Raw genomic sequence first — 22,238 nt, forward strand, 5'->3', positions numbered from 1 at the left:
TTCTGTCAACTAGTTTTATTGTAGTGCTGTCTGTGTGTCTTTGGGTTTGCTATATCCTAGTTGCTCAGTATATTTTTGGGGGGGGAAAGAGGACTTTCAAATATTAAATCAACTTCGCCTTCCTCAAATAAGCCAACCTTGGTTGTAATACATCATTTTAATGTATCGCCAAACTCATTTTGCTAATAATTTGTAAAATATTTATGAAATGTGTTGGTTTATATTTTTTCTTGAAATGCCCTTGTTGAGTTTTGTTATAAAAGTTATGCTGTCCAAATGACAAATATCCATTGTTTTAATAGGGTTTATGTTAAATTGATATTTATTTATTAAAACTTATGTAGGATTTATTGATGAAGCCATCTGAGCCTAGATGTTCTTGGTGGACTATTTTAATTAAGATTTAATTTCTTTACTAGATATAGGACTATACAGACTTTCTATCCCTTCTTGTTTCAGTTCTCAGTTTCACTTAACCTTTACAATCATTGACATAAATCTGCTCTGATTATCATTTCAATCTTGGTAAAATCCATACTTACGTCCCACCTTTTATCCCTCATATTGATAATTTGGTTTTTCTTTTTGGTTTCTGATCAGTCTTGCCAGTTTTTATAATTTTATTAATTATTTCAAGAATGAAAGTTTGACTTTTTACAATTTTATATGAAATATATATATATATATATATATATATATATATATTTCATATCCTTCTGCTCTTACTGATTTCCTTTCTTCTACTTTGTTGTTTCTCTAGCTTCTTAAGATACTTTCATCAATATTTTAGCTTTAGTTCTTTCTAAATATATAATATACATAATATATATCATAAATTGAGTAATATAGCTAGATGGCTATACATTTTCCTCTGAACATGGCTTTGACTGCAATCCACACATTGTGATATACTGTATGCTTATTAACATTCAGAAAAAACATATCTATACATATCTTTAAATTTCTACTGTGATATGTTCTCTGACTCAGAGGTTATTTAGAAGTATGATACTCAATTTCCAAATATTTTGGAATTTTCTATTTATCATTTTCTTATTGACTTCTTGAATATTTCTGTGGTGGTCAGAGAAAATAATCCATATGATTTCAATCCTCTGATATTTATTGAAACCTACTTTCTAGACCAGTATTTGATAAAAGTCCCATACGCACTTGAAAAAAAAAGTTAAGTCTACAGTTGGTTGCTTTTGGCAACATTTGCTTTATGTCTGTCTGTACTCCTTTATCATTATGAAATATTCCTCTTTATCTCCAATAATATTTCTTGTTTCAAAACCTATTTTATCTATTATTAATAGAGCCATACTGATCTTGATGTGTGGTGTATTTGATGACATTTTTTTTTGAAGAGACCAGGGCTGTTATCTTGTAAAATGTCCCACCTACAGGATTTGTTTCCTCTTAGTTTCATTTAACTCATTCCTCTACCCGACCCACTTCCTAGAAACCAGAAGTGAGATCTAGCTAAATTAGATTTAGGGTAAACATACTTAGCAACTTCATAGGCAGTGCTTTGAATTTTATATTTTGTCATGTCAGGGATATGATCATTCTAGACTCATAATATTGTTGGGTGGGTGAAATAAGAGGACATATTCCAAGTGCCTAAGATGCTATCTGACACATTACAGGTAAAGAGCAGAGTTTCTCAACCTTAGCACTATTAACATTTTGGGCTGGGTAATTCCTTGTTGTGAGCATTGTTTTGCTCATTGAAGGATGTTTAGCAACATTCTTGACCTCTACCCACTATATGCCAGTAGCATCCTCCAGTTGTAACAACCAAAAATGTCTCCATTCAATGTCATGTGTCCTCTGGGGGGAAATTGGTACTAATTCAGTAGCACAGGCAAAACCCAAAAACTGGTATAAAAAAGTATTTGATAAATACTCCATAACCACTTAAGATCATGTCCTGTGCAAGGCTTTGAGACTAAGAGCTGAATGGAACATGACTGCTGATCTCAACATACTCATAGCTTGGGGATAGACAACCATAGCAAATGGGGAATTAAAATATGGTATGGTAAATGCTGTGATAGGGACAATCATGTACTGTGAGAGGAAGGGCACCTCACTCAGTCTGGAGTAGGGATTCTTTAATGAAGAAATAGACTTCTGAGTTGAGACCCACAGGACAGAACTTTCTCCCCTTTTCCATTAAGGCTCAAGAGATCAAACCTATAATGACTGTTGTGAATGAAAAACACTCAAGAAATAAAGGACCAAAACCCACATAATTTCCTGCCTGTATTTCAGAATATGACCAATAAAGATTAATCTACTACCAAGTATACAGACACAGGCAAGGTGAGCCAGGAGTGAGAGCTAGAGGCGGCGCAATCAGCCATCTACTTCTTCAGCTGTTAATAGCAAATGTGTTGTATTTTTCCATATAGCTCTCAGTCTGTTTGGGGTCAGACTGAATAACTGAAACCAGATTAACACCAGTCAGATAATGTCACACACACACACACGCATACACACGCTCCTCATTGACAAAGAAAGGCCTCCAATGAGGGTGCCTGCCCAGCTGTGCATACGAGCCAGCTGCCTCTATTTCCCCTCTTCTTCTCCCTTTCAGCTTGCCTGCACTGTAAGGGAGAGACTGGTTAACTCTTCACTTAGCCTGTTAACTGTTCACTAAGCCTGATTCCTCTAGTTCCAGGGAAAATCGCTCACCTCTCTCACCTAATTCCCACTGAGTTCTAGCCCAAGTGTGTAAGAGAGGAGGTGCCAAATCCTCCTTCTGGGTCTTGCCCATGAAGATTTCCCACGTGCGATCCTTCGTGCTGTTTTCCCTTCCACTGGCTTGATGCAGACAAACACTGGTTCCTTAAACAGCAAGATTGCAAGATGGCAGAGCTGAGGAGTGGAGGGAACCCCTGTTCCTAAGGATCCCCTCGGAGCAGAGAGGCCCAGAACCAAGAATGCCCTTACTGGCTCTGATCTGATTAAGAAGTAAACTTCCACTGAGATAAACCATGAGATTTGAGGGTTTACCTGGCACAACAGTTAGCCTTACCCTCTGAACAAGCCAAAGTAGAGAAAGAGACAGGTTTGCCTGCGATTGTAACCCTTTCTGTCCCTCAAATACACACGGTATTTCAGCCATGATCACCACGCCAAAGAGAAGTGCCTTGACCAGAACATTTAACTGAGATTCCCTGGAGCGAAATGGGTACGTGGGAGGTCATTTGCTAAAGATCACACTTCATCTAATGTCTGCAGCACAGAAATATGAAAGGACGTGGGCTTTGATGTTGGACAGATGTGGCTTTGAATCTTGGCCCACCCCCCCCGACAATTCCTTGGCTCCATCTCTCTGGGCCTCTGTTTCTTCATCTGCAAAATGAGAGTAGTCACACCTCACAGGAATTTTGTGGGGATAAAATAGCAGCATGTAAAACACTGGCACAGTTCCTAGCATGTCCAAGGTGCTCAATTAGTTCCCTTCCAACAGCCATGAAATGAATGAATTGGAAATTTATTTACCCTTCTAATAGAGGACTACACAAGAGGTGGCCTTTTCACTAAGGGCTGCATATTTATCCTTCCATAGATGTTGAATATTTCATAGAAAGAAACCAGATCCAACAAATACTTGTGTTTTTCTTCCTTGGTCTAAATAAGGAGAAGAATTTAAGTTTTAAGAAACTTAAAAATAAAAGCATAAACAGAGGCGACATTCGTTACTTTTATAACTATTTACCCTTATAGGAAACAAATGTCATATTTTCAAACCAACAGCAGCAGAGCATATGTTGACCTTTGACCAGCAGAAGAGAAATAATTGAGACAATTTGCACAACAGAGGGGGGAGTGATGGATTTGGCTGGGCAACACCCCTTCCCACTCTCCTGTCCTCCCAGATGGAATGATCACAAAGCTAACAAGTTGGTGGCAGGCCCTCGCCTTACCCAAGCCCCTCTCTACAGATGAGATCTGACAACAGGACAGGTAAACATGGCACACCCTTCCAGGTAAGCTGGCAGAGTAGAGAGCTGCTGCAGCCCCCGGCCCCGACTGCAGGAGGAAGCTGAAATGTCAGGCCAACCGGGACTTGGAGGGAGGCGTGAAAGAGAGCCACCCACCAGCATGACTAAGTGCTCTTGGGGACAATCCCCACTCAGAGGGCAGAAAGCAAATATCCAGATGTTATGAGCTGCCAGATGTGATTAACTGAAGAAAGGTGAAGCTGCCCACTTAACCATCTGAGCAGCTCCCCTCATCAAAGTGACCCCAGACTTCTCTGCAAAAGCATCAATCAATAAAACAAATGGAGGCTCCATCCATCTCCCATCTTGCCCCTTTCCCTCTCTCCCCCTGATTAAGTCAGAATGGTGGCCTATTTTTAAATCGCTGGCAAGGAATTCTGTCGTGGAAACGTGTGGGATCCCTGACACAGGCTGATCGCACTGCGACGCAGGCGCTCCAAAGGCTTCGCCCACTTGCCGTCCTTCCTCTCCCGTGAGAATGGGGCAGGGGTGGCGCAGGGAGGAGGAGAGGGCCTGGCGAGGGAGCCCACTGCCCTCGCAGAGGAGCAGGGCGAGCGTAACACTAGTTTCCATGACGGGGAGCTAACTGCGGGCTTCCTTCCTCCCCGAACGTGAAGGCTGAGGCCCGGGCCAGAACCAACCCCACACACAAATACCAAGAGGGAGCTCAAGGCTGAGAAGAAAAACAAAGCTCAGATGCCAATTCTAGCATCTTTCAAAGAAAAAGTGTTTATGTGAATCTCAGTGTCTCTGTAATGTGCATCTAATGTGCTTTCAATGTAATAGCGAACATTTTATGAAACATTGGAGACTTTTTTTAGCAAGGTTGCAGTGAAGCCAATTTACAAAAAAATGGAAAGAGAAAAGATGACTTTTCAAGAAAGGAGGTTGAACTGTACTTACAATCGCTCCAGCTGCTTCAGCTCCTGGAAGGCGCCTCTCTCGATGATGCTGACCTGGTTGTCTTCCAGATGCCTAGAAGCACAGAGGCAGAGGGTCAAGGGCAAGAAGGTCTCAGGGATCCTCACACCAGGCTTCTGGCCACGCAGGCATGGGCATTCAGCCCCTCCCACCACCCTCGGGGCCCCCAGCTGGGATCAGAATGGTGGGACCAGAATGGTGGGACCAGATAATTCACATCCCAGCTTGGTGTCACGGTAACCAGGGTTTCGCCGCCTGCACACTTCTACCTGACAGATTGGTTCCCATGCCTCTATTTTAAGAATGTTCTCAGCAAATGTCCCCCCAAGCACTGCAGGATGTTGCACAGAAAAGGGAGAGGTAAAAGCTGCTTCTTACAAAAACTACACATATAATCAGCATCTCTCCCCTCAGAGCTCCTTCCCTCAAGGATTCAAAAATACTTCACTGCAAAGGGCCTTCTCTGCTCACTCTGTCTCTGGGTCAGCGAGTAGAGAGGGTGGTGCTATTGTTGGGCCGCTGCCTGTGACAAAGGGAAACCAGCCAGGTGCCAGGAACTCCTCTCCTAGTGCCTGTCTGTGCCCAACAGGAGGGCGGTGGTCACAAAAGCTAGAGCTCCCCAGCCTCAGGCTCTGCTGACCTGCAAAGTCTTTGATGCAGGTGATTAAAAAACTAAACACTCTGCTTACAGTGAGTTTGGTTTGTGCATGTGGCATATCATAAGAATTGAGCACACAATGAAACATTTGTTTCCCTAATTTAAAAAAAATAAATGGCAGCTTAAAATGGATTCTCTGGATGGTCGGGAAGGGAAGCAATGAAACTGCATAGTTTCCATCCAGGGCTAGTGGCTGAATGGGACTTAGTGGAGGCTGAAGTGTGCTTCTCTGGAGGGTGGAGCTTAGGAAGGGCCACGGCTTCCTCTGGATCAATGGGAGGAGAGGCGCCCAGAAGCACCTGAAGGAAAGGCAGCGGGAAGGCAGAGTAGCCTTGAGGAGGCTCCATCTCCACCGGGAAGGCTTCCTCCCACAACAGCCCTCCACCTCTGTTACCGCCGAGATGTTTCGTCCCCACTCTGCCCCCTTCTTCTTAGGCGTAACACTTGGGCCTCTGTGTTTATTTTCAGGTCCATGTTCCCAACTATGCGTGAGGACCCGGAGGGTAAGGACTTCATCGTTACACTCCCAGCCCTCACACGTCACTTAGTAAAGGCTTACTGAAGGGATGGAAAACCAAAGAGGGCTTTGGGCCACAGCGCATACTGATTTTATATCAAGGAAAAAGCTAGTCTAGGTCACATGAAGTTTCTCACTTAGACTCTCAGAGTGAGGGGGGGATTTTGGGCTCAATGATATTTTACATTTTCGTGAATTTGTTGGAAACAATTAAAAATCAGGATATTTCTCTCTCACACAATCTCTCTCTCTCTCTCTCTCTCTCTCTCTCTCTCTCTCACACACACACACACACACACACACACACACACACACGGGAATTCCTTTTGAAAACTCAGCTGTCCCATTTCCAAATATCAAGAATGGGCCAGAACTGAGTGTGGGTCAGGCAAGGCACACGAGCTCCACAGTCGGCCACAGGCCTCATCCATTCTGATTCACATGTTCATGTTACTTCTGGCCTCTGTAGGCTCCTCACTTAATATATCTGGACAGCACGAAGCAGAGAGATGAAGAGACTTGTCCAAGGAGAAATCGTTTGCATAAAGTTAAGCAGCCAGCTAGGGTGGGCTCTCTAACCCCCACTTTAGCGTCCTTGAAGATTTGACTTAGAATCCCTTTCCTGCCTTCTTACCAGCTGAAGGTGACATTGGGCTGTCTGGTCAACCTCTCTAAGATTCACTCTCTTCATTTGTAAAGCAGAAAAAAAAAATTAAAAACATCTCCTAAGTGAGCCCTGGCCGGTGTGTCAGTTGGTTGAGTGTGATCCTGTACAGCAGAAGGCCGCAGGCGCGATCCCCAGTCAGGGCACATACCCAGGTGGTGGGTTAGATCCCGGATTGCGCTGATACAGGCGGCAACCTGCCCACGTTTCTCTCTCACATCAGTGTTTCTCTCTGTCTCTCTTCCTCTCCCTTCCTCTCTAAAATCAATACAAACATATCCTTGGGGGGGAGATTTAAAAAAAAATCTCACAAGTGAAAATAAAAATGGACTGAAGTTTGTGAACTATCTAGCCCGGGATCTGGAGTATAATTAGATGTTTAATAAATGCTCTTTTCCTTCCTTTCTTTTCCTGTCCCACCCAGCCATATGGCTACGAGGGCCTTGGAATGCTAACAGACTCACACTAGCACGTCTTGCTACAGGGGGATCCAGTTCAACATCAGTGCTGGGTGGTTTGTTCAGCTGGGTTTTTACTATCCATCAATCCATCACAGAGCTTGTTGTCATTACTTCCCAATTATAACAAGGAGCAATGGGGGGGGGGGCTGAGCGCCGCATGCCCTCTGGGTCCTGGAGGAGTCAGACCCTGACCTCCTATGATGAATCTCTAGTTCTGTGCTAATTAATCTGACACTGCCAGCTTCTCTCAGAAAGGGGAGTAGGAAATGGAAATATACCTGTGTAGGTATCTGCCCCTTCCCACTCTGCTGAGGCCCTGGAAGGCTAATTTCATCACATCAGAACCCTCCTCCAGTCTGGCTTCTGCTGGGTTCAGCCAGCAGGAGTCCCCAGCAGGAGATCGGAGGGTGGAAGGACACTGAGTGTGGCTGGGAGGTTTATTTCCAGCTCTCTCCCTGCCAACTCACTTCAAGCCGACTTCGTCTCTCTACCTAAGACCACATGTCCTGTCAGGCTGTCCCCACCTCTGCGAGGGCAACCACTTCCTCCCACTGCTGCTCGAGGCCTAGAGGCCAGGGAGCTATGCCATCTCCTCTTGCCCACACCTTTACAAATAATTCTGGATTTAGCTCTCCTCATTTGTCCTGTGTGAATATCATCTCTTTCCCGCTGGGATCCTGATTGTTAGGGTACCTAGGGCCCTTCTAGATTCACTGCCTACATCTATCAGAGTCCGGCCTAACACCTGGCACTTAAAGGCTCAATGAATAATCCATATTTGATGAATCAATGAATCACTGGGCTGTGAGCCTCCCACCCACACCTCTAGGCTGAGACACAGTTCAGGAGCTGGGGCTGAAGCCGCTGCTCTCGCCCTCCTTTTACTGACCAGGGGACCCAGGAAAGGCTGGGACAGCCATGGCCTGAGTCTGTTCTGAGTTAGGAGCACACAGACTGTGTTCATTTTTAGCATATCCTGATATTTTTTAGTTTTAGCATTGGATCAGAATCGGAAATCGCCCCCATGCGATGATGGCTGGGTGGAGCTTAGCTCTTTTATGAACCCCATTTGGGATAAAGCTGTTTCCCACGTTGTGGGCATAGCAGAGGTCTTGCAACAGAGGCCTTTTCCTACGCCTGACCCATGGGAGAAAGAACTGTTAAGGGCGATTCTTACATCTTCTCTCTGAATGCACTTTATTTGGGAAAACTGCCTTTGCATGAGGCCAAAGCGCCCCAATCTCCATTTTATCTGCTTTTGCCCATTCGCCAGCACCGTGTAAATAATTCTGCTAGGAAATGGGTGGCAAGCTCAAATTATTCAAGACCATTGAGTCTTTTCTGGCTTCACTATAAACTGTAAATAAGAAACAGATACAGGGAATGTGCCAAGGCGTGATGAAAGCTTTTCAAAAAAGATAGTTGTTTAGGTTACTCTGCTAAAAAGAAAAGGCTGAGGAAAAATACAGTTTATATGTCTGGGTATTTTATTGGTGCTTGTTAGAAGGCATTTTAGCTATCCCACCTACCTGATTCTTTTACAGCAATAAAGGGGCACTTGAATGGGATTGCCTTTGAGTTGATGAGATAATGAAACATATTATATTAATAGAGTCTATAAAGGGGGGGAAGGGAGAGGGTTTTGGCATTGCTTATCAAAATAAGTAGGATATACCAATTAACTGAAAACGAAACAAGAAGAGTGTACCAATAAACTGTGGTCAAAGGAATGTTGTAGACCATCCGGAGGATATTAATAAGACCTTTTGTGATTATTTTAAACTTTCTATTTGCAGAGAGCAGATATGGAAATTGGAGATTTTATTAGTCTTTCTGATGTAATGGTAAGAAAAATCAAAGGGTTATTTTTGACTCTGTTAGAAAATGAAGCAGTAGGTAAAATTTCTGACTTGTATGAAAAGAAATCTTTCACAGATGCCAGGGGTTAGAAATGGAAAAAACAATAAGGAGAGAAGCTAACTGTCTGTTCTTTGAGCTGGCAAAATGACCTGGATTCAGGTGTTTACGGCCTATATTTCCTCAATAAAATCGCCCTAACACTGAGCCATGGAAATCTCTCATTCTCGTCCCAGTCTCAATTCTGAGCCACACCCACTTGTCAGAGCTGCTGGTCATTTGACAGACATATGCCTGCTAGAGTAAGAGAAAGGCATGGCAGAGGGTGGGGCTTTCCCTCCGAGGATGGAGAGGGGACAGTGTACAGGCCAAAGACTGGAGAACACGTCAAGGGGAAAGCATCGGCTAGCTGGGCACCCAGCATTTGGATCCCAGTGTCCTCACACTCCGGTGCTCAGGGAAACTCAGGTGAGCCACCTGCAATCATTGGTGCATTTATAAAATAGGTAGCCTCTTACCTTCTCGGTTTTCTAAACTTTCTATGATGCAAGTGGCACTGCATGGAGGTTGGAAAGCACACATTCTGGATTCTGATGTCCCTCAGTTACCTGCTATGTGGAGTTGGGACCACTTAACCTATCTGAGCGCCTGTTTCCTCCAGGCATGTGGGTGTTAATAACAATGTAACAGAGTTTGGTCTGTGGAAGGCACCACATATATCTTGGTTGTCATCATCATCATCACTAGCACCATGAATTCTCAATCAGAAAACCAGTGTTATGCAAGTAATACTCCACAGGCTGCAGTGAGAACAGACAGACTGTTCCTGAAACTGTTAAAACCAAAAAGCATTATGTGTGCAATCGTGAGAGTGAGAAGGACTTTTATTTGATGGGTTGAACTGGATTCCCCCTCAAATTCATATGTTGATGCCCTAACCCCCAGTGTATCAGAATTCAACCTTCTTTTGGAGATAAGGTCTTTAATGCATAATCAAGCTAAAGTGAGGTCATTAGGATGGGCCCTTATCCAACATGACTAGCGTGCCTGTAAAAAGGGAAATTTGGACATACATGCAGAGAATGAAGACAGTGGAAATGGAGCCAGGGAGAAGACAACCATCTTTAAAAAACAGAGAATTCCTGAGGCCCCCAGAAGCTAGAAAAGTCTGGACCAGATCTTTCCTTACAGCTCTCAGAAGGAACCAACCCTGCTGATGTTGGACTTCTGGCCTCTACAACTGTGAGACAATGAATTTCTGTTACTTAAGCCATCCAGTTTGTGGCACTTTGTTACGCAGCCCCAGAAAACTAATACGCTACTCATTCCCTATTTTATGGATAAGAAAACTGAGGCTCAAGGAGGTATAATGACTTGCCCAAGGTCACATGGGCAGTTGATTCTGAATCAGGACAAGAACCTGGTACTTGCTGGCTCAAGAACAAAATGAATTGTTTTAAAAAGGGTTATTAATAAAAAGGAGGTGGCTTCAGACCCCAAGACTTTAGCTACTGTTTCTAGTAAAGACCTGTTAGCCAAGATTCCACGACACACACACACCAAGGCAGTGGCTAAACTGTCCAGATGTGCTTGGGTCTGGAGTCATACTTATGGGTCAAAATCACTTCTCAGTCTGAAGAAAAGAGGGTCCACTGCTTCCCTCTTGTGCATCTGAGTGCCTGAGACTTGTCAATGGACAAGTACCTGGGATGCGTAGACTTCAAGGTGGGTGGTCACTATTTAGAAATGAGACCTCATATTACTTGCTCCCCCATCCTACACAGGCCCATCTCAAATTCTGCTACCTGTCTGCACAGCTGGGTGTTTGGCAAGGGCTCTGACCCTGTTGATTCTCTCCTCCCCTTCTCCCTTCCTCTCCATTAAGCAACAAGATAAATAACTTCTGTCCTGGTTTTTCTTTTAATGCACATGCTGGAGAAGAAATTATAATCTCCTTGGAAGGGAAGCATGGTTAGTCAACCTGACATTGCTGTCATCCTGGAAGCTGGGCACGTTGATTTACTCGTGTAGGGCCTGTCACTGGGCTGACTTCTTCCATCGGTCTAGCCCAGCCAACAGGATAGAGACATGGGATGAGGTACCTGCGAGAACCTGGGCACGCTAACGAAGGGCTTTCTGCTGCTGGATGGTGAATTCCTGTTCCCAGGGCTTGGAGGAAGGTAATGTCAGGGCAATGGAACATTTTCATAAGGCTGAAAAGCTAAAAATAAAAATGTGCTGGAGAGTCATGTGCTACTTACAAGACTCGAAGGTTCTTGAGTCCAGCGAAGTCTGTCTTGGTGATCCTGGTGATATTATTTCTGTCCAGGTCACTGAAATGGAGAGCAAATTTGGGTAAGATTTTTTTCAGGTTACTTTTATGGTCTATTCAACCCAGACAGGCTTGGACTGGAGGGATGTTGCTTGTCAAGAAGAAGGCAATTTCAATGATTAATGATATCCCCTGAGCTTGCCCAACTAACCTAAAGGATATTGTGTGGAATAAGCTATCCATTATGTATGTAGTAGAGCCCTGTTATATGTAGCTGCCTGGCTTCTGTTGCCCTTCACCAGGTCACAAATTTTTCTTTGGAAGCTCCCCTCCTCCAACTCACAGATCCTGTCCTATAAGTGGGGCTGACCCTTCATCTCAGCTCCAGGGATAAGCACCTAATCCAGGCCAGCCTTATAAGCATCTTCACTCCCTCTGACCACATTGTTTCAGGAATGCCTACATGGCTCAAATTCCCAATAGGTTCCTCTCTACTGGGGTTGCTAAGCTGTTTGGTGCTGCCAGTAGCCATCTGGCCCATGAAGACAGAGCTTTCCAGAGTTAGGAGATGAAAAAAGACTGATTTCTGGTGCTAGCCCATGAGTATCTGGAGCCACACATCCCTGAAGCCAGACACATCTACATTTTGAGATTACATGGAGCCACTCTATCCCACCTTCCTTATATTTTGACTTAAACCAGTTTGACTTAAATTTGCCATCACTTGAAACCAAAAGAATCTTGGCAGACTTTGAAACCTAGTTAGGTACTTGTCTATCTTCCAGCTAATATGAGAACTTCCCGAGGGCAAAGACTGTATCTTATTTAACTCCATGGCCCAATAAGGCAGATTATGTGCTTGGCTCAGAGTAGAGGTAACTTTGTCAATTTCATACATTAGGTAACAAGGGCTACATGGATTATTCCTGCCTCAGTTTGTAGGCTTAATATCCTAAAAATGGTCCCAAAGAGAAGAATTTGTTATGGAAGAACTGAAAGCATTATGGTGACATTGATGTTGGGGAGAAGGAAGCACCATGGGGTAGAAAATCAGGATTAGGAAAAACCAAAGTCAAGAATGAACCTGTGCACAACTGTATAAATGTGTTCACCAAAGTTATCTAAGAAAACTGGACACAACAAAGGACCATAAATAATGTCTAATTCTTAATAATGAATGCTGAACAATTAATTCCTATTTACTATGCCTTTCTTATGAGACACTTTTCAGGGCTTTGGCCAGGTTAGAGTTTCAACAAGGTATCTGTAAACTTAGGGGCTTTGCATTCTTCCAGAACATTTAGCTACTGAGAGGCCATTTTCCCGTGATGGATCCCTATCCAGACATTCAAGACATTAGTCTGCACTTATCCCGGCATCACTTCCTGCAGTTTGTTATCCATGGTTAACTGTGAAAAAAAAAGTAAAATTCCAGAAATAAACAATTCATTAGTTTTAAATTGTATGCCATTCTGAGTAGCGTGATGAAATCTCACGCCTTCCCACTCCATTCTGCCCGGGATGCGAATCATCCCTTTGTCCAATGTCTCTACACTGTAAACAGGACCAGCCCATTAATCATTTAGTACCCGGCTCAGTTATCAGATCGACTGTCGTGGAATCACAGTGCCTGTGTTCAAGTCACCCTTATTTTTCTTAATAATGTCCCCAAAGCACAAGAGTAATGACACTGGCAATTCATATATGCCAAGAGATGCAGTAAAGTACTTCCTTTAAATGTGAAAGGGTATTAGGTACAGGAAAAAACACAGTACATAGCAGGTTCGGTACTATCTGAGCTTTCAGACGTCCACTGGGGGTCACGGAACTTATACCCTGTGGATAAGGGGGGGCGACTGTACTTCCTTGGTTTTCCTAGTCAGCTCCTGGAGTTACCATCCTGCAATCGTGCCTCAGTGAGACTTGTGAGATCTACAGCTGCATGAGGAGAACAGGGAAACAATTTTCAGATTCTAGAACTTTGCAGGAGGAAAAATCCTGATACGGAAATAATACTGAAATAAAAATGAAGTGGGCCCTTGAGGAGCCTCACCTGGAACCATCCCCCCAACGTATCCAGTGTTTTGCTATCTAAAATAGCAAGTCGTTTCTCAACTAGCCTGCGCTGGAGAGGGGCAGTATTTCGACTTCTCAGACTAAGCTGAGTGCCGATGGAGCAAGAGCAAGAGCTGCTCAGGGAAACAGAGGCGGGCTGCTCAAGCAAGGACTAGGTACTGGCACGCAGGCAGCAATCTGCGTGCTCATAATCACCCTGAGTATTCTTCCCACCTCCCATCACAACTGGATGGTTGTTTGGGGACCTTGACAACTGTGAATATGACAATGCAGCTAGGGGTTTAATTACTGGGACACAGCATGGCATCTCAGCATCTACTGCTAGTGGCTGCAGCATCAATATTTCTCAATTAACATTTATTAAGTGAAGGGGCACAAAGTGTGCTGCCGAGATGCTGAGGACTTGGTGTCAGGGTTGCGGTGGGGACTGTGGGGCTGCCCTGGGAACACAGCCAGTGTCTGGGAGGCTGAGCTTCAGAGGCAAGGAGCCCTGAGTTTGAATCCCCGCCTTGCCACTTAATGAGTGACTTCAAGGCAAGTCACTCTATCTCTGAGGCTCAGTTTCTTCATCTACGAAATGAGGCTGACAACCTTGACCTCAAGAGTTTTTCTGAGGCTTAAATAAGATGACACACGCACAGCGCTTATCTGACACCTGTTAAATGCTCAATCATGGCAGCTATTGTTACGATGATTAGTTGAATACCCCCACCTCCACTCTGAAATGTCAGTGCACCAAGAGCAGCTGACTGCCCCACCCCAAACTCTGTGCTTCGAGACAAATCCTGGGAAGAGACTCAGTTGGCATCGAGAGAGAGGGTGGCTGACAGAGTGGCAGCACCACAAGTGGTCTGCCACACTGCCTGTCCCTTGAAGTATTTCTGGGACATCTACAGCAGTTCCATGGTGTCTTCCCCTCCCCCATCCAAAACATACATACTGCCAGGCTGCCAGGGAGAAGGTCAAGGAGCACGTGGGCTTTGAGGTGAGACAGGTCAGGGTTCAAATCTCTGTCCAACCCCCATTTCCAGCTCCAAGAGTTTGCATAATCTACTTAACTTCTCTAAGCCCCCATGCTTTATGTAACCCTCCCCTACTTGCAGACCTTGCAAACTTGCCTGGCTGAACATGGGAATTCATTAAACTGACACTGGGAAGAGACTGCACTACCTCCTGTGCCCATCCCTCCCCCAACCCCCATCGTCCCAGTCCAGGCTCCTCTGGACCCTCAGGTTTCTCCGCCTTCACCTTTGGCCTCTGAGGGAATCAGGAGATCTCAGCCTAGGATGAGTCTGAACCATCTGCGGGCATGGTCCCATCTGGGGTGACCCCAGATGGGGAAACCATTACAGTATCTAGATGTGGGGTGGGGAAGTGAAGAGGTTTTAAAATGTGTCTGCAGATGGTTTCTTTGACACACCTGCCATCAAGAGGTGGAGCGTATACCCCTTTCCCTTGAACCTGAGCAAGCCTTTGTGACTGACTGGACAGATGAGATTCGGGTAGAACTGAGGCGGAACCTCTGAGATTAGAAGAGACAATGAGTGACTGCCTGGCTATCTCTCAGAGCATTTGCATTGGAGCCCTGACCTGCCATGTGAAAAGAACAGAAGACCATGGAAGGAAGAGCGGGGGAGGGAGAGAGAGAGAGGGAGAGAGAGGGGCCTGAGGAACCCTAGTTGTTCCAGCTCTGGCTGTTGGAATTTTTCTAGCCTAGAGGTCAAGCACATGAGTGCAGACACCTTTGAGATTCCAGCTCCAGCTACCATCTGGCTATATCACATGAAAAACTGAGCCAGATCACCCAGCTAAATGACTCTTGGATTCCTGCCCACAGAAACCCTGATAGAGAATACTAAAATGAGTGCTATGTCTTAAGCCATTAAGTTTTGGAATAATTTGTTTTCCATAAAATGGAAAGATGAAAGAGAAATAAAGAGAAAGACACCTTCCAAATATTTAATTTAGCATTAACAATGGACTTACATTCACATGCCCCTCACATATCCTTTCTGAGGCTTGCCTATCACCCTTGAGACTCTCAGTAGGGTCGTTATGGTCAGGGATAGCTCACAGGAGCTGAAGGCACCCGTGTCATTCTAGGAATGAGGTAATAATTGGCCCTTCTCTCAAGGTCTGAGGAGTAAGACTGCATAATTAGGGTTGTCCATCCCTCCAAGTGGGACTTTAGATATCATGTGAATCACCCTTGTGCTATATAGTAATCACAATAAGTGGGCACCATTCATTAAACATTGTGGCAGAGACTGGCAAGATGTCCATCAAACCATTTCCCTCTGTCTGGCGCACACAGAGACTGCGTTTCTCAGCTTCCCTTGCAGGTAGGTGCAACCAGGTAACTGAGTTCTCACTTGTACATGGGCAGAAGCAATATATGCTGCCTTCAGACCTGGATCCATAAGCCTTCCTGCTCATCTTGGGCTGGAGTCAGTAGATCCATGGAGGGCTCCAAGAATGGCAGATAGAGCCTGAGTCCCTGAGAGACTGCACGGAACAGAGACCTTCCCTCCCCTGCCTCCCCATTTACTCACATTAGACTCAGACATGTTCAAGAAATAACTCTTAAGACACTGAAGCTTTGGGACTATTTGTTACAGCAGTCTACACTGACAAGGACACTATTTTTGACCTGGGAGCTCTCCCTCCTTTTTTTCTGTCTTCTCTTTGCAACTGCTCTGACAGGTAGGCACTAGTTGTCTGTCCATAGATAAAAATACTGAAGATCAGCCTTATTAAGGTTGATATTTGCTGGGCCCAAACCATGCACCAGGTACTGTGTTAAAAACTTCATGTTCACGCTCTCTTATCCAGCAATCATATGTGACAGGTACCATTACTATCCCATTTTTCACATGGGGAAACCGAAGTTTAGTCTCCCCCACCTACACCCCAGCTTAGAAGGTTTTATCAATAAAGCAAGTTGCCATGAGCTCACACAACCAATAAGTGGCGAAGGCTGGGATGGGAACTTGGGCTCTCTGGATGCAGAGGCCATGTTTTTATCACATCGGGCTGCCCATCTGCAACCAGAGTCCAATCATCTTTTACCATGTCAGTTTAACTGCCGTCTAAAAGAAAAATGAATAAATAGAATAGAACAGAACAGAATTTCCCATGCCTGTCTTGAAGAGAGCAAAGGGGCACTCCCAGGGGCTGTGTCACTCCCTCCTGCGGCCAAGAGGGCGCATTTCCTAGTATACTGCCCAGGGAGGTCTGGGCTAGTGGGAGTGCTGAGCCCCTTGGCAAACTCCAGGCAGAAGTGCTTTTTCACTATTTTTGCCAATGTCTGGCTTCTGCCATGTTCCTCATCTGCCATGCTGCCTCCATAAACAGGCATCGCCATGGCAATCTCCTGCTCTGTGTTTCCCCATTCCAATCATAAATCATAAACCAACACTGTGACTTGCAGTTTTGTGGTATTTTCACATCTGTTTGACACCTTGGGTGGGATGGAAGAGGAAGAAGAATTTAGAACAAGGTCGGAAAAAATGAAACAAAACTGTTCTGGGGCAGGCCACTGTCCCTATCTCAGCACATGTGTATTCATAGCCTTCTTGTGATTCATTCTGTGGCATTCCAGCCAAGTCTCTTTTTTCTGTGGCACATGTGGGAAGGGGGAGCAGCAAAAACATTCCCTAGTGAAGCTGTTAACATAGTGTGGAGAAAAGGGCTTCAAGTGTAAACACAGAAGATGTTGCAGGGGAAAGCAAGGCTTTCTTTCCTTCCTTCCTTCCTTCCTTCCTTCCTTCCTTCCTTCCTTCCTTCCTTCCTTCCTTCCTTCCTCCCTCCCTCCCTCCCTCCCTCCCTCCCTCCCTCCCTCCCTCCTTCCTTCCTCCCTCCCTCCCTCCCTCCCCTTTTCCCCCCTCACACCCATCCTTTCCTTTTTCCTACAATTCACCTTTATTAAACACCTACTCCAGACCTGGCACTGTGATTGTGGCCAGGGATAGAGTGCTGAACAAACAACAACTAAAGGGTTCCTTTCAGGGAAGTTTTATTTTCCTGGTGAGTGTGGCACACAGATTCTAGGGTGACCTGCATGATCCCCCCTCTTGGTATCACTACCCTTGTGTAATCCCCACTCCTTGAGAGTGGGAAGGACCTATTGATATGTTTCTCACCAATATAATACAGCAAAGGTGACAGGATGTCACTTTTGTGATTACATTACACATGACTGCAATGCCTGCCTTGCAAGGGGACTCTCCCTTGCCACCTGTGATGAAGCAAGTGGCCACATTAGGGAGGCACATAGGGCAAGAAACTGAGGGCAGCCTCCACAGACAACCAACAAAGAACTGAAGATGACCAGCAAGAGCCCAAAGCCCTCAGTCTAACAGACTGCAGGGGACTAAATTCTGCCAACAACCTTGAGAGCTTAAACATGGATCTGTCCCCAGTTGAGTCTTCATATGAGACCTCAGCCCTAATCAACACTCATTTGCAGCTTTGTAAGACCCTGAAGCAGAGGCCCTCAGCTAACTGTGAGGTAATACACAGGAGTTGTTTTAAGCCACCAAGTTTGTGGTAAGATTGTTACACAGCAATAGAAAACTAATACAGTGGGACACAGGCAACTACAAATAAACAAAACTACAGATGACAAGGAAATAAGTAGGAAGTCATTTCAGGGTGAGATGGGGAGAATGGAGGTGGTGGCAAGAGGAGGCAGGGGCACCAGCTAGCATGGCCACGAGGGAGAGATATTTGGTCTGAGACCCAAAGGAAAAGAAGGAGCTGGCCGAAGGCAGAGGGCGAACGGGGTACTTTCCAAGTGAAGGAGCAGAACCGCAAAGGCCCTGAGTACAGAAAGCATTTGGAGGATCTGAGCAGCAGAAAGGAAGTCAGGTACTGGGGCAGGATGTCATCAAGAGGATCACAGAGGCAGGTGGCACCCAGACTGTGGGGAACCCATGGGGCAGGCTATAAGCCTTCAGCAATCAGAACTACAGAAGGGAGAAGGAGTCAAGCAAATGCCTGATTTAACAGCCCACAGCCTCTTCCTCCAGACATCAGACCTGCCCCCTACAACCACATTCATTTCCCCAAATGCCAAGTTCTTTCACAGCGCAGTGGCTCTGCAGACAGGTGGGTCTCATGGCTGCTCTCAGCTGCTTCACTGAACTCTTTCTTCTTTTGGTCCACAAACATTTACTGAACACCTACCAGGTCCAGGAACTGTGCTGGGCACTCCATCAACAAATATGTTCCTGCTATTGGCTGGCTCTGAAAGCTACCTACATCCTTTCTCCATCCAAATCCTACCACTACGTTATGGGTTGAACTGTGTTCCCCAAAAGATGAAGTCCTAACTCCTGGTACCTGTGAATGGAACCCTATTTGGAAATACGTCCTTTGCAGATGTAATCAGGTTAAAATGAGGCTGTTAGGGTGGGACTAATCCAATATGACTGGAGTCCTTCTGAAATGAAAAAACAAAACAAAAAACAGAGACACACTGGGAGAAAGCCATGTGAAGACAGAGGCAGAGGCTGGAGGGATGCAGCGGCAAGCCAAGGGCTGCTGATTGACAGCCACCACCAGAAGCTGGTAAGACATAAGGAAACATCGTCCCCTATAGGCTTCAGATCTAGCATGGGCCCTACTGTCTCCTCAATGTCAGACTTCTGGCCCCCGGAACTATGACAAAATACGTTTTGGTTGTTTGATACCATCCAGTATGTGATACTTTGTTACGGCAGGAAGCTCATTCACCCTCTTTTCAGGCCTTGCAAGGCCTCCCATCCTCCTCGCTGCAGCTCTCCCAGCCTCTCCATCCTACGCCCATCTCTCCTTTCCCCGACCTCTAAACGTCCGCATCATTTAGCCTCTGCACACCTTGTTTGGGGCTTTCATCACATTCCCTTCCACCTCATGTGTTGTTGCTTCCTTTCTGAGTGTTTGCCTGTCTCCCAAAGGAGTGTGCAGCTCCAAGGGAGCCAAGACCACAGACCCCTCAGTTCCTCCAAGACACCTCGAATGAAGTGAGGTCCCTTGGAGACACTCAGAGAAATGTACACTAGTTTTCACTGGATGCTGGGCAAAGAGTTTTGTTGTTTTTTTTTAAAAAAAATTTTACATTTTGCTTATTGGGATTGTCGGTATTTTCCACAGTAAATATGTACTCCCTCCCCATCAAACAATGTTGAAAATGTGTGGTCCAGTGGAAAAGGACTCTCCCCATAGCTAAAGTGACCAGCCAAGCTAGAGCCACTCAAGGTTCTGGAAATCTGGCCAAAGTCAGATGTTCTTTCATAAGCCCCAGGGCAGTTCTTTGGAGCTGCTCAGCTGCCCTGCCCTACGGTGTGTCTCTCCCAGCCCAAAGGACATAATGCTACCCATCCATCTTCCCTGACGGATCAGAGGAAACCGCATGTGTTCGAGAACCGCCTAATTCCCACCTGCCAGGTCGGGCAGCCGAGCGTCCCCGTGGATTGGATTGGATCGGATCAGGTCGCCCTCACAGAGCTCCCGTCTCATCTCCCTACTGGCACAACAGGAGGCACCCTTCCACTGTTCTCTGACTTCGGCATTTCATTCTCAACAGTTACATAAGCACGTACAAGTTTAAAAGCACACACATTTGGGAGAGAAATGACTGAGTTTGATTTAAAAAACTGGCTTCAGACTACCTCCGTTGGTTGGGAACTAAGCCTCCCTGGGCTAAATTTCTGGCTTGGCAACACTCTCGCATATATAATTTTACACCTGCAAAAGTTTGCAGTCAGTGCTGTGCAGACAGCTACCTGCAGGGAGGAGAACAGCCAGAGAGAGGGGCAACCTGGATGGCTGGATGTGCTGGTGGTGAGGGCCCTGCAAGGAGGGGTGAGCATGGCTCTCTGCCTTGACTCCTCTTCCAGGGGGGCTCCCTACCTGCCTGTCTCGCTCTGCTCAGCTCCAAGCTCCAGGAGGAAAGGGCATACCCAGGGTACATCTAACTCTTTGCTGGAGGCAGTACAGTAGATCTTGCAAACTGGTGGCCCACAGGCCAATTCTGGCCTGCAGATGTGTTTAGTCTGATTCTCAGTATGGGTTTAAGATTTGTAAATTAATTGCCAATTTGGGAGAATTTCACTTACAAATCTGGAATCCTGGGTTGTCTCCAAAACAATCACATGATCTGATAACTCTGGGCCTTTGGAGCCACTGTGAATTGGAACTAAGAAGCAACTGCCCGTTTTGGACAAGGCATGTGCTCTGTGGTCCATCAGTCCACCTGGTCTGCTTCCCTCACTGATGTCAGCTGCTTGGTCCTTAAGGGCATTTCTGTTTGAGATCCCTGCTCCAGGGCATAATGTTTAAGAAAGTAGCCCTGGGTCAGCTAGCCTGGGCTCAAATCTTACCATCCCCAGGTTTCTCTTTCTTCATCTATAAAATGGGTATGATAACAGTACTACCTCCTAGGATGTTGTGAGGATTAAAGGAGATGGTAAAGTTATTCAAGAATGGAAACTTACTCCTTTCTGAGCAATGACCTCCAGGTGATGTCTATCAATCCAAAACAGTCACCCTTTTTGGTCCTATTTTATCATGAACAGAAATCTCAAATTCTTCTAAACTCTTCTCAGAAGGCCTGTTCTCAAAACCTTCCCCACGCTACATGTAGAGCATATGAAAACGTGGTTCTGTAAATCCCTGGAGTCAGGAAACAGAAATCTCAGAAGAGACTGGGGTCGGCCTTTGGAAATGTGACAAGAAATGTCAGGCACATGGCACGACAGGGACAATGCTATGTGCGAACCAAACTATTTCATTTTCCTCCCAAGTAAACAGTAAGAATAAATTTCCCAGCATCCCTTGTATCTAGGTGGGACCCATGAGACTGATTTCTGATGAAAAGAATGCTGATGGATGTAACACGTACCATTTCCAGGCAAGGCCATAGGACATCTTACACGACATTACACTCTCTTCCCTTTTCTTGTCTTTCTTGTCAGCCACGTGTCAAAAATGGTGGTACCCTAAGGCGAAAGAAGCCTGGGTTCCAGAGTGACTGTGTGGAGTATAGACCACCCACCACTACCCAGACCAACTGCACTGCTTACTGTGTTTTTGCCACAGATGTATCTGGGTTTCTTTGTTTCTGCAGCATAGCTTTGTCTGTCCTGACTGATACACATGACAATACAGCAGAGTGGAAAAGAAAGGCCTAGAAGTTACACAACCATGATCTTTCTCTGTGCTCTGTTTCTATCTCCTAGCATAACCTTGGAAAAATAACCTCCCCTAATTTTAAAAGGCGGAAAATATACTGATTGATCCACCAGGGTCAGAATCTCACTGACTCTGAATTATCCCCCAGGATAATTCTCATTGGCTTTGAACCCCATTAACATGCATTACCTTAAACTATGCTTTTTTTTTTTTTAAGAAGGCAACAGAGGTACAAAAGCTGCAGCCAGCCCACATTAGGGGTGAAATAAATATCTGCAGAACGAGTAATTATGCAAGAGCCGACGTGTACTGGGCAGTGACCAGATGCTAAAATCTACGCTCAGCCCTTCACTTTCGGTGCCTCTTGTCATCCTGCCCACCAGCCTGTGAGGTCAGTGCTATCATTACTCCCATTTCATGAATGAACGAATGGAGGCACAGGGAGACTGAGACCCATGTCCACGGTCACAAGCTGATTAACAACCAAATGAGCATCTATACCCAGGTATTCAGGTATCAGTGCCTGAGAGTTAAGCAGTCAACTTCAAGAACCAAATACAGAGTCCCCGAAGGGCAAAAGACCAATTGAAATGATCTAATCAGATAATTTCTGTAACA

The 22,238-nt window shown here is 45.4% G+C and overlaps 1 protein-coding gene across 1 annotated transcript in view; it reads right to left on the bottom strand.

Moving 5' to 3' along the window:
- SLIT3 (slit guidance ligand 3) overlaps window positions 1–22,238 on the bottom strand; it is a 528,596-nt gene that overhangs the window by 475,461 nt on the left and 30,897 nt on the right. The window contains exons 2-3 of the mRNA XM_081135280.1: window positions 11,359–11,430; window positions 4,923–4,994 (exon numbers count right to left, since the gene is read on the bottom strand). Of these exons, the coding sequence (XP_080991406.1) occupies window positions 4,923–4,994; window positions 11,359–11,430 (144 nt within the window). The remainder of the gene's footprint in view (window positions 1–4,922; window positions 4,995–11,358; window positions 11,431–22,238) is intronic.

The sequence above is a fragment of the Miniopterus schreibersii genome (assembly GCF_964146895.1).
Source record: "Miniopterus schreibersii genome assembly, chromosome: 4".
Taxonomy (NCBI): Eukaryota; Metazoa; Chordata; class Mammalia; order Chiroptera; family Miniopteridae; genus Miniopterus; species Miniopterus schreibersii.